General features: G+C 42.4%; 1 protein-coding gene across 15 annotated transcripts in view; it reads right to left on the bottom strand.

Annotated features, from left to right (window-relative positions):
• The window catches only part of NCOR1 (nuclear receptor corepressor 1), a 144,697-nt gene that overhangs the window by 23,556 nt on the left and 107,656 nt on the right, over positions 1 to 13,485 (bottom strand). For 14 of the 15 annotated variants that reach the window (XM_061176720.1, XM_061176730.1, XM_061176726.1 and 11 more), the window contains 9 exons: positions 12,806 to 12,966; positions 8,282 to 8,402; positions 8,088 to 8,189; positions 7,631 to 7,731; positions 4,997 to 5,165; positions 3,867 to 4,007; positions 2,471 to 2,554; positions 1,718 to 1,974; positions 1,081 to 1,441 (listed from right to left, as the gene is read on the bottom strand). In XM_061176720.1, the coding sequence (XP_061032703.1) occupies positions 1,081 to 1,441; positions 1,718 to 1,974; positions 2,471 to 2,554; positions 3,867 to 4,007; positions 4,997 to 5,165; positions 7,631 to 7,731; positions 8,088 to 8,189; positions 8,282 to 8,402; positions 12,806 to 12,966 (1,497 nt within the window). The remainder of the gene's footprint in view (positions 1 to 1,080; positions 1,442 to 1,717; positions 1,975 to 2,470; positions 2,555 to 3,866; positions 4,008 to 4,996; positions 5,166 to 7,630; positions 7,732 to 8,087; positions 8,190 to 8,281; positions 8,403 to 12,805; positions 12,967 to 13,485) is intronic. The other variant, XM_061176727.1, reaches the window with a different exon arrangement.

Below are 13,485 nucleotides of genomic sequence, written 5' to 3' on the forward strand. Positions count from 1 at the left end.
ACACACAATGTTGTGCAACCGTCAGCACCACCTAATCCTTCAGATTTTGATAACATCAACTTTGCTATGATCACACAAACCTGCCTGTCAAAACCAAGAAATCAAGCTGGTTTAGTACATCCCCTCACACCCCAACTTGCTCTAACTTGCAGAGCCTTTCCCTCTGCAGGGCACTTCTCCTCTTTCGTAACTAGAGCCAACAAGGTTTGGGTTCACTCCGGGCCCCCGAACAGGCACTTTCCTCTCCTCCTCCCTCCGTGCCGCCCCTCCCACCGCCCACATCCTTCACGCCCACAGCCTCGCAGAGTCCAGCCCGGCACCCTGCACAGAAGCCCGGCGATACATGAGTACTGCAGTACAATCAAAAATGCTAAGTGGAAGCATTTTTAAGGGCCTTGGATTGCTTCAGGGACCACCTGGTAAAAACCATGCCTCTCAGCTCACTGATCTACCTGCCAGCAGCATAAACCCCAAGGAGGTGGGGGGTCGTGGCGCTAACAGCAGTACCAACTGTAACAACAGTGCACAGTAACTTAGTCCTTCCTACACAAGAGGCACTATTCTTTCAAAGCCCTTTAAACCTATCACCTCATTTTATCTTCAGAACAATCCAATGAGGTAATAAGCCTTAGTATTACACCACCAATTCACAGATGGGGAAACTAAGGCACAGAAAACCTGAGGAACGGGTCCAAGTTAGTACAGCAAGGAGAACCCTGATTCAACCCCGAGCAGCCCGGCTCCACAGCTTAAATGTTCAACCACCACAGCAGACGGCGCCCAGGAGCCAGCAGTCCAGACTGACTTCCAGAAAACCTCACGGGTTAGCTGAAAATCTACTCTAAGCATTACTTACTCGAGCATTTCTGGACTCCATCATACTCTGCATTTAGTTAAAACATTAGGCATTTTACCTACAATTATGCCTATTTTAATCCGGCAGCCAGCCTTCCAGAGCCCTAGCATCAAGCACAACCGACAGCGCTTTCGACCACCTGGAGCCAACACTGGGATGTGTGCTGCTGGCGGAGGTGGACAGCACAACACAAACGATCAGACAAGGACACGAGAGGAACAAACCATCGGGAGCTCTGCTCATCATGGGCGAGCCTCTGGATGCAGTGCTGGCGTAACTCCCCGGCGTCCGCCGTGCGCTGGCGTCCTCGTAAATCCCCGGGCTCAGCTGTGCTTTGGGAGCTTCGTGAAGCGTTGACCTGAGAACCGAGGGGCCAGAGCTTACCACCGACGTGTGCCGGGAACGCACAGGCTCGCCTGCTTTCACGTCCTCGTATTTTCCCCGTTCGACCGCTTTTATGCTCTCTGGCCTAATCTCCAGTGGAGGCAGCCCACGGGGCAGTCTGCTAGGCCCCGCGACCAAGGACTTGACGTTGTGCTTGATGGCGGATTGGCCTGAGCCGCTGTCAGACTTGACGGGTGTGCCCTACAGGGAAAGAGACAGGCGTCACAGGCAGCCACAGCTCAGCCGCTTCTCCACCGCAGGCCACGTCGGGCTCGCGGCAACGACGGCTGCTGTCTGTGTGGGTCTCCATCACAGGCCCACTGAGCTTGAGCTGCACACTCTCCCAACACCAGAACAACTAAGGGTAAAGCACACACAAACCTTCATGTTTCCTTCCAAGAGACCTGACGCTTATAATGCTTATAAGAACTACTGATAATCATTGAGTCGCACTGCAGTCTGAAGCGGAATGGCTACCTGGGAGATGGAGCCCTCGACCATGGGCCTCGTGCTCTGCACCACTTCTGGGGTTTTCTGGCTTTCCTGAGTTAAAACATCTTGCCGTGGGATCTCATGGATGGAGCGCCCCATCTCTTTGATGGTGGTGATGCCATCGTAAGGTTTTCCTTTGGTAATGGCACCTTCAAACGCTCGTATGGGCGGACTCTCCCTTTTAATCTGTTTGGGGTACTTAAGGCCATCTTCAAAACTTTCAGTTGTCGCTCTTGGTGTGCCTTCAAAAAAGGATTCAAGAAACATGCTTATTAAATTAATGCCACTGAATTATACACTTAAAAACTGTTAAAATGGCAAATTTTGTTGCACAGAATTTACCGCAATATAAAAAAATGAATGCCTTGCCATCTTGCAGTTTCTAATCAATTTTCGGTTTACAAAAGATCCTTAAATAAATACTCATCGGCCATTCTTTTTTTGGGGGGCGGGGGTGGTGTTGTTCAAGATTTAATACATCGCTCATCACAATCACAGAATTGTTCTTACATAATGAAGGTGTCTCTATATTCAAAGATTAGGCAACTAACATCTTCCAACAGGCTACGTAACTCAGAGAAGAAGAGTTATAATCAGGATTTAAATATCTAATATTTCAAAAGGGAAGATATCTTGAAAAACAGATATCTTTTTCAGATATCACACACTGTACATTAATTTCAAACTACTTTGCCAGTGAGGCAGTAATGAATAAAAGCAAATGAGCAAAATGTTTACCCTGCATTATGGAACCAGACAGCACAGTCCTTTCTTTGAGGTCAGAGTGAGGGCTCCCCCTGGGTAATGCTCGGCAGATCAGCCCTTTCAAAACAAGGAGGCAATTCTGGAGTTAGACACAACACGGATGTCAGTTCACGCGCACTGTTCTTAGAGGGTGTACTGTTGATAAAAGCTCCATGGAGAAAGGGGTACCATTTTAGATTTGCAAACTATTCAGAAGAATATCATGGAAGAAATAACAAAAGTTGGAAGTACCCAACATGACATCACCCGTTTCTTTTTAAACATTTTCCCAAATAGAAAATGGCCACAGAAGACATCTATTATAGGTCAAAAAGTAAAGAACAACACTTTCAAAGCTAAATCTAAACACCCAGTGCTTTTTGATCGAGGTGAGAGAAAATATAGAGGGATTGGAAATCATTGTTTAGCTCTGAAATATACCTGTGAGAAGGGGAAAACATGAAAGATGGATACCTCAAAAAAAGGTAAAATATATTAAATGAAACATGCAAATCAAAATGAAAGAGATGTAAATAACCTCCTAAGAAGTTTCATGTTATATTGCCAACAAATCTGAATCAAGGAAAGAAAAGAAAAGTGAGATTTTTTTTTTTTTTTTTTTTTTTTTTTACTACAGAGAAAATCCAGCTCTTAGAAAATTTCACAGGTCTTCAAGATTGAGGAGTCCTTACCCTGTTTTTAGTATTTTATCTAGATTAAAATAAAATAATTGAGGCAGGTTAAGATTTAAGGAAAGTGAGCCATTAACAAAACAAAACCATAGCTATCATTTGATGAATGCACGTCACATGCTCAGCACAAGACTGCACACCTGTCTCTAATCCTCACACAATGGTAGGTACAATCCCTTAATTTACAGAGCAAGAAACAGACACAGAGAAATTCACCAGGAAAGAGTGAAGTTAGGATTCAAATACATGTCTTTGCTCTGTCCGTTATACCACTCTATCTGCCTGCCTCACAATAAAAACAAAGTTCTCATGATGAATTTCACATTTTTAAACTCACTTAACTCAAACAGGAGTAATCTACAAATTATATGAGCATTCTAACAGTTACCTATGGTATGACCAATTATGTTTAATTTTTACTTCCCTCCACTGTCACGTACCACTTGATTTATATGTAGATATGAACATAAGTTTAAACATTTATTAATATAAATTTCATGTTAATATATTAACTGTATATTTCATATTACATGCATTAGTAATATATTAATATATTTATATGAGTTTCATTTATATATTGATATAAATATAAATTTCAGGTTGAAACGACAGAGACTGAATACAACCTAACTCAACAATGGAAATTTACTATACGAAATTCAATGTATCTGAACAGCGTTCTGGGAACAACACCTCACCCTCCAGCGGTGCTGACACAGGAGACTCCCTCATGGACAACCCTTGCTTTAGAGCTCCTTCCACTGATTCATAGCTTCTTTTGAGACTGATTTCATGAGCTGTTCTCGGACTCCTCGTCCCTTCTCGGGCATTCTTAATATCTGCAGGACATAGACACAAGAATTGCTCGGACAGAGCCCAAGGCCTATTGTATGGTAAATAAGTTATCTTAAATTTCATAATCTCACAAAAAAAATATATAAAAACTGGTCTTAATCTACTATATACATCCGTGCAGATGCCATTTATAAAAATGTTTTCATTCACTCAAATATATTTATTGAGTGTCAGGCATAAACTAGGCTTGCAGATACGGTTAACAAATTAAGTCCCTTCCCTCGTGAAACTTAGCAGTAGTGGCGGATACAGATAAATTACCAGGTGGTTACACACAGTAACCGGTACTATGGACAGTGGGCTATGAGAATGCTGGAAGGGGATCCTGACATCTGAAAGCTCAGATGAGGGTCACTGAACACAGCACTGCGGTTCACGAAAGTCACTGTTGACCGAGCCAGTGTGGACACAGTGGGCAAAGGGGAGATTCACACCCTGGGTGGGATAGCGTGAGATTTCATCTCACTACTCAGAACAGCATGCAATTTAAAACTGAAACTTAAGGATACACCTAAAGATAAATGCTTACATACAGACAGACATTAAAATAGTTATATTTAAGCAGCATTTAAATTCAATACTCTTTCTAGGATTATCAGACTATTATCTACTCCTTAATTCTTAACACATAAAATAGGTACCCCTTTAAAATAAAAGTGATTCTATTAAAGTTAAACAAAGATTCTTTTCCTAGGCTAAATCAAATGACCACAGCTGGCAATGTTAGCTACCACTCAGGGGACACTTACTATGGGCTCTGCACTGTTAATCACTTTTCATTGACTGTTTCAGTTAATTTTTCACAAAAGTTTCACGAGAAGTACTAGTATCAACCCTTTTTTACATTACAGAGAGGAAACTTGGGCTCAGGGAAGGAAAACTAACTTTTCCAAAGCAAGCGTGTAGGGAACCAGACCCATGTCCTTAGTCACACATTACAACACTGGCTTCAGTGTGGAGATGCAATACTTACTATCGTAAGATAAGATGTGTCCACTTTTGCCTTCATAAATAACATGGCCTTTGGATGCAGCTTCCTCTCGGCCTTTCTCAGGACTGCTCTCTTCAATGGACAGTCTAGAAATGGGTCCCTTTACCAAAGCCTCAGTTGGTATGCCAGCCTGGGACAGAGCCGGGGTCCCCTGTCATCAATTCAAACACAGGCACCACAAGCGTCACTCGAGTTTACAGGAAACACAGACGCTCAGAAAATGTAACCTGCCACACCGAGAGTCAGAGCAAGCCATGTCCTCAAATAAGAAAGGCCAGCACATGACGGGAAATCAGACACACGTTTTATAAACGTAAAGAAACACTGTACCTTGGTCCTTGAACCCTGCCATACAAAACTTCTTAAAATGCCAACAGGTATATGAGTTGATGAGCTTTCTTCCTCACCTCAAAGTCAAACCTCTAGGAAGGTACTTAACTCTCAGAAACAAAATGTGTCTTAAGGCCTAAAATCACGCAAATGTAATAAAGCTTTTACAAAATCTCTAAGAAAAATAAGTCAACAAATTAAGTTTTAAATTAAAGTACCACAAACCTTCTCTCATATTGTGATAAGAGGGAAAAAGAGCTTTCAGTTACTAAACTGTCTGCTGGGTTAGACCTCTGGTCATCAATAAGAGGGGACAGAAAACTCAGATGCCCCCGTGCTGTGATGTGACTCAGCTTAGGTTACGTCATCCGCGTTTTCACCATCACTAGTCCTCTTCTGGGTCGCCTATGGCCACGGTTCTCGTTACCCTTCCTTCAAGGGAAGCATTCATGGAACCTAATGTGTAGAACACTTTGCAAAGTGAGCTGCCTGGGTTGCATGGGAGAGGGGAGCCAGCCCCAGCCCACACACACTCCAACACTCAGTGTTCCCGTAACTCCACTGAGGCCACTCTGAACCCATGTGTCCCTGCAGGACAGCGACGGGGTCCACGCGGCTGCTCGTGCAGCCGAGAAGTGAGCTCGGTGGTGAACACCCAGAAACCCTCACACGCTCTTTGGAAGCGCTCATGTCACACGGACAGACAGATTTGAAAATCGACAGGCAAAGCCCAGCCTCACCTGATCCAGTTCATTCTGTATCCAGTTTGGATACTGGAGCGAAAATGAAGAAGGAAAAATAAGATGCATAGGCCATTTATTTTTCTTCTATTTATATTAAAGTGTTTGCTTATTCTGAAAACTAACATCAGGGGACTGGATAACTTTGGTCAAATGTGAAAGGAGAGATCTGAGGAGTTAGTGTGTAACTTTCCAGATCACTACGCACCACATGCTCTATAACCATGTTTCAGAAAGAAATCACTGGACTCTTGTTAAAATGGAGATTCTGGGACTTCCCTGGCGGCGCAGTGGTTAAGAATCCGCCTGCCAAGGCAGGGGACACGGGTTCGAGCGCTGGTCCGGGAAGATCCCACATGCCGCAGAGCAACTAAGCCCGCGAGCCACAACTACTGAAGCCCACGTGCCACAACAACTGAAGCCTGCGCACCTAGAGCCCGTGTTCCGCAACAAGAGAAGCCACCGCAGTGAGAAGCCTACGCACCGCAACCAGAGAAAGCCCGCGCGCAGCAACGAAGACCGAATGCAGCCAAAAATAAATAAATAAATAAATTTATTTAAAAAAAAAAAATGGAGATTCTGATTCCACAGGTGTGGAGCAGGGACTGAAATCTCTGCGTTATTCTAACAAGTTTCCAGGTGATGCTGCTGCTGTGGGGCACACTACACTCGGTCAGCAGGGTCCTAGGGTTGGCTCTCGAATGGGCGCTCGGCAGAACCCCTGGAGGGCTGGAGAACACAGACTGCTAGGACCCGGCCCCCACGGGTGAGACTTCAGGAAATCTAGGGCAGGGACTGAGCATTTATACGTCTAACAACTTCCCAGGCGACACTGCTGCTGCTCTGCGGAACAAACTTTAACAACCACGGTCCTAGGGAACAGAAACAGCAGTCAAGGAGGAGGAACAGAACAGAAAGCTTGTGACAGGCACACGCACAAAAGCACAGGATTCTGTTTACAGTGAATTCCCAAAATAGAATTTTCCTTTTCCAGATCTACATTAATAAAGAGGCTAAGGACTGTTTTACATTTCAAACTAAAATTAACATCTAACTGAGGAAAAGAAAGACCTTTTATTAATCAAAATTGGCACCTTAGCTTAAAATTAGAAGAAGATACTTGACTTCTGGTGCTTTTGTCAACACCATCCATATTTCCTGAGACTACAGACCTTCCTTTTCAGAAGGGGCAAAGCAAGCAAACAATTTATAATGATTTTCCTCTCAATTTCTATTTAAGCTGAACACACGGTAAAAGCTTTGCCAGGAAGACAGTGAGAGTTACATCAATTAGAACTTGTTTCTTCTGCCAAGTTGCAAATAATCGACCTTTTCAAATGAACCACAGTACAGATGATATGGCTTGTGGTCGAAATGATCACATTACTGTCTCTCTGCAGACGGTTTATAGATCTGAGGTTTATCATCACTGAGACCCTGTTCCATAACCCAGAACAACGAACAACATAGTCACAAAACTACTGCTAGAACAGCCAACACGCTCGAGACATCACTTCTGGTTTTCTCATGAATGAGCGCAACTAACCTGGGTGATAGAGCCCCGGAGGGATGGGATGCTCTCCACGGAAAGTTTGCTGGAGGGAGTTCCCCGAGTTATACTTCCTTCTTGAATGGCTCCTGTGGTACCTGAATAAAAACAAAATCATTAGCGAATCACACCCCTGCACCTGCAAAAAAAAAAAAAAAAAAAAACCAAGCAAACAAAATCAGCCCCTACTTCGAAGAGCGGAAACAGCAGCACAAAAAGAATAGTTTTTGTTTTATTGAAATGTACTTTTAAAATAATTTTCCAATTATGAAAAAGGGCTGTAGAAATACGAAATTTCAGTTTTTAAATCATTTTTATACAGAAAGAAAACTTACATTTAGAATTTAAAGGCTCTAATTTAAGAGCCCATCATCATTAAAACACATTAATGACTTCCTTTAACATATTTATTGGGGACCAGAGTTTAGTATTTCTGCCAAACAGCATATTTTACCTCTGACCACTCCTTCATGTTGGGCTCTGACCAATAAACCCTCAGGTTGTGAGTTCTGGCTTCGGGGAGAAAACTCTTCTTGCTTGATGTAGGGCACAGTAGCTACGGACCAAACCAAGAGAAAGTGAGCTCAAGTGCTGAATCCCTGACTGTGACGCTACAAAGGCAGAGACGGCCACGTCCTCCTCACTGACCTGGCTTGGCGACCTCCTGCTGCCGCGGCAGTCCCAGGGAGATGGAGCCCGCCGAGGGCTTCGCTGCCTCGGGAGCATAGGAGGCCTGATTAGGAGAAGGCAAGTAAGTGCCGGGTGTTCCCTAAAAATAATGTTAAAGGACTAGAATAACACTGTCTTTTCACAAGGTCAACTATATATTTAAGGTACACGTTTCTGTTTATAAAACTTACCACTCACCCCCCCCCCCACCAAAATTAAGAATAGGTATTTGTAAAGCAAGAAAATCCCTGACACAGGACTGGTTTAATTTTAAAAGTTTTTAAAGGGAGCAAGATATGTCTTCCAAAATTACCATAAATTTTATGAAGATAATATGCATTACTAACAAATTACATAAATAAAAGCACTTAACCATACACGCAAAATGTAAGCTACTATTATTAACAACATTATCCCTCGTAAAAATGCTATGGGAGAGAAGCACCAATGAAAATGGTGGAGTAAGGACTTCCAAAAAACCCTTCTCCATAAAGGCAACCAGAAAACTAGCAAAAATTTTAAGAATCAGCCTTTTAAGAACTCTTTTCCAACCCTTTAACCAAAGGCTTGTAGAAATCTGGGAGCATTTATTCAAGAAAATTGGCAGAACCCAGGTAAGAACCATGAGCTCCGTGACACTTGGACTTGCTCTGCTGCCCCTCCCACGCCCCCCACCCCCCCACCCCGCCAGCTGTGTCTCAGCCTTGAGAACCCACAGCCCTCAATCATGGTGAAAACCAGCAGTCCAGCAGACAGCACAAGGGAAAGAATGGGGTTATCATTCCCAGGTAACTGTCATGATCAGACTGGTCTGACGGTTCTCTGAGAGACCCACTTGCAAAGCTGTCTTTTCTGGCCTGACTGTGGTGGGGAAGAAAGTTCAGCCTTGTCAAAAACAATCCGAGTCAATGGATTAACCTCTCCAATGGCTGAGGCAGGAGAGAACAGCTAGGGCGAAAAAACAGGCTAATCAAAAACCTTAAGAGGAAAAGCTGAGGAAAGAGATATTCACAAGGGATTTGAAAAGCTCCAACATCTTCCTAGGAACCTAGAAGGCCAAGTGCACGTGCAAGGCTGTGTACCTGCCAGGGAAGACATAAGAAGGTCATGCGTTCTCACCGCTGGCTGACCTCAAGGCTCTGAGAAAGCAGGAAGTGAAGACTAAGGCAGAATTGTCCGCTGCCTGGCTGAACGTTGAAGGCGTATCCCAACATACACACACAGAGCCCCTCAGTAAAGACTGGGAAACTTACTCTTTCTGGGCACTGAACTCTCTGTCCAATCACTAGCTGACTGCTAATTAAGCAAATAGAGACTTCAGTGGCCACACATGACACAAGAATACAGACTTTACGGAATTAGTTCAAATAAACAACAACAAAAGTATACAGCAGCAGCAGCAACAACAAATCCTAGGGGGAAAGGAGAATATGATTTCCAGAGTCCCACATTATGTTATGTGTTTCAACCAAAAATTACAAGACATGCAAAGAAACAAGAACGTATGATCCATACACAGGAGGGTAAAAAAAAAAAAAAAAGCAGTGAATAAAAACTGTCCCTGGGCTTTAGACTTGTTAGGAAAAGACTTTAAGTCAGCTATTATAAATAAGTTCAATGAACTATAGGGAACCATGCATAAAGAATTAAAGGGAAGTATGAAAATGATGTCTCATCATATAGAGAATATCAACAAAGAGAAAGAAATCATAAAACAGAACCACATAGAAATTCTGAAGTTGAAAAGTATAAGAATTGGAGAAAAAGAAAAACTCTCAGCAAACTAAGAATATACAGAAACATCATCAATCTGATGAAGGGGCACCTATGAAAAGTCTATAGTTAACATACCTACGAGTGAAATATTGAATGCCTCCCTCCTAAGATGGGCAACAAGCAAAGTATAATCTCTTCACCACTTCTATTAAACATTGTTCTAAAAGTTCTACCCTAACCAGTTTAATAAAACAAGGAAAAGGAAAGGCATAAAGATTGGAAAGGAAGAAGTAAAACTGTCTTTATTTGTAGACGACACGCATACAGAGAAAGTCCTAAGAAATCTACCCCCCCAAAAAAAACCAAAAATAACACCAAAAAACCCTATCAGAAACAGTAAGTAAATGTAACAGGAGATAAGGTCAAGATATAAAAATCAACTTTTTTCATACACCAGAAAGAACCAGAAAAGGAAAAATTTTTAAATATCACTTATAAAAACATAAAATACATTATAAATAATCAAATTAACCGATAGTAAAGCTAACAAAACATGTACAAAATCTCTACAGTGAAAATTACAAAATACTGCTGAGAGAAATCAAAGACCTAAATAAATGGAAAGACAAACATGTGCATGGATTAGAAGACTCAATTTTCTTAAGAATTAATCTACAGATTTAATGCAATACCAACCAAAATCCCAGCAGAATTTTTTGTAGGAACTGACAAACTGATTATGTAACTTATATGGAAATACAAGAGACACAGAAGAGCTAAAACAATCCTGAGAAATAAGAGCACTGCAGGACTTATACGACATGATCTTAAATTAAGACTTACTATAAAAACCACAGTAACCAAGACTGGTGCTGATAAAAGGACGGGCAAGTAGGTCAATGGGACAGAACAGAGTCCAGAAACAGACCCAAACATGCAAATGGGAGAGAGAAAAGACTTTTCAACCAACGTTACGGGAATGCAGATCCACATGGATGGATGAGGCCCATCCTCGCCTCACACTGTACACAGAAATCAGTTTCACATGGACCTAAACATAAAAGCCAAAACTATAAAGCTTTCAGAAGAAAACCTGGGAGAAAATCTCCACAAGCTTGAAACAGGCAATGATTTTATAGAGAAGAAGAACTAGTCATAAGAGGGAAAAAAATGTATATGGACTTCCATCAAAATTTAAAACTTCTATGCATCAAAACACACAAGCCACAAATAGAGAAAAAAAAAGTATGTGTGTGTGTGTGTGTGTGTGTGTGTATATATATATATATATATATATAAAACAGAATTTTCACCTGTGATGTATAAAGAACTTCTGCAACCTAATAAGTAAAAGGTCCGATAAAAACAAATAATAAGACAGTCACTTCACAATCAGATGTACAAATGGCCAATAAGTGTATGAAAAGTGCTCAACATCATTTGTTATCAGGGAAATGCAGAATAAAACCAGAGTGGAACACTACATACCTACCACTACTAGTATGACTAAAATAAAAAAGAATGACAACAGCAAGTGGAACTCAGACTGTGCTGGTGGCAGTGGCACTGTAGAGCCACTCCGGAAAACAATGAAGTAAAACATACATCTACCCAGACATTCTGCTCTCAGGGCCTATACAAGAGAAATGAAACCACACGTCTACAAAGAGCCCAATATAAGAATGTTCGTATCAGCTTTATTTACAGCAGCCAAAAAGCAGAAAACAGCTCAGGTTTCCATCATCAAGAAAATGGATAAACAAATTGGTATGTTCGTCCAATGGAGTATTATTTAGCAGTAAAAAGGAAGAAACTACCGATTACACAAAAACCTGGACAGGGACTTCCCTGGTGGCGCAGTGGTTAAGAATCCGCCTGCCAGTGCAGGGGATACGGGTTGGAGCCCTGGTCTGGGAAGATCCCACACGCGGCAGAGCAACTAAGCCTGCGCTCTAGAGCCTGCGAGCCACAACTACTGAGCCCACGTGCCACAACAACTGAAGCCGCGTGCCTAGAGCCTGTGCTCCACAAGAGAAGCCACCGCAATGAGAAGCCCGTGCACCACGACGAAGAGTAGCCCCCGCTCGCCACAACTAGAGAAAGCCCGCGCACAACAACAAAGACCCAATGCAGCCAAAAAAAAAAAAAAAATCTGGACGAATCCCTGAAATCATTAATGCTAAGTTAAAGAAGACAGACAAAGAAGAGCACACACTGTAAAGACTCCATTTATATCGAGTTCTGGAAAAGGCAGAACTAACCTACAACAACAGAGAGCGCTTGAGGCAGTGGAGGAAGAGAGCCTAGGAGGGGCGGAAATGGCCCCCAGCCCAATGGGGGCGCGGTCACTGGTGGTGAACGTCAGTCAACCTGACTGAGGCTTTACAATCAGACCACGTCAAGAGAGAGAGAGAGGCCAAGGTCAGAATAAACTAGGGCTTACCAATCATCTACAATTTAATATTAGAACCTTTAAAATAGTTATCCTCTAGTACTTGAAACTATTCCATCTCCATTCATGCTACACTACACTTCAGGGCACACGCACCTTTCCCAAGCTAAACCAGACGGGTGCCACCGTCACTCAACCTGGGCACATGACTCAAATAAACTTCCTGTGTGTGGTATGGAATAGAAAGCGACTGCTGCATTTTCAGGTCACTGTCTCTTCATAAATAGACACATTTTTATTTATTAGGACTCTGACAAATTAATATGGGAAGGAGGGACAATTTTTACCAAAGCAAAAAACAACAGGCCATCTACTGGGAAGAGAAGCCCTTTTACCTGTGAGATGGAGCCTCCCAGTATAAAAGACGGTTTTTCTGAAGCCACTGTGGTTTTGGATGATGGGATGAGAGGAGGAGGTGGCCTCGTGGGTCGAGTTGTTGGAAGGCGAACCCCTTCAGGGAGGTTAGTTATCACTTGATGCGGAGCAGGCTGGAGGACTTTCAAAAGGGAGAAAACGTTATTTAAGATAGTCAATTTCCTAGTTTGCGACATTCCACCTATCTCAATTGTTTCTTCAATCACATTTAAACTGTAAGTGCAAGATGTAGTTGAGGATGAACATTTCTATTTTAAATTTCTTTCACTTAAATTAAACCTGTATCCATACTCAGGTCACAAATGGTATTTGTGAGGTTGAAATACTCAACTCCCTGGCAAACCAGAGCTTTCAGGCTGACGTCCATTTCAAACTATTTCTGCTCAGCATATGCAAGTGGCAAACAATTTTTTCTCTCTCTCCATCACTCTTTGGACCTCACAATGGAGGTCAGAAAAAGGGTGTTTCTTAGGAACAGCTGATATTACAACTCTGGAGAATATACAGATTGACTGACAACCAGTTATACATCCTCTTTGCATCCTGCATAATTTGGAAACATTTGCTAATTCTGACTCTCACAGACACTTGAATTTTTTTTTAGGGGGGTGGATCTCAAGATTTTTACGAAGTACATGTA

Source organism: Eubalaena glacialis, chromosome 19 (genome assembly GCF_028564815.1).
Source record: "Eubalaena glacialis isolate mEubGla1 chromosome 19, mEubGla1.1.hap2.+ XY, whole genome shotgun sequence".
Lineage (NCBI taxonomy): Eukaryota > Metazoa > Chordata > Mammalia > Artiodactyla > Balaenidae > Eubalaena > Eubalaena glacialis.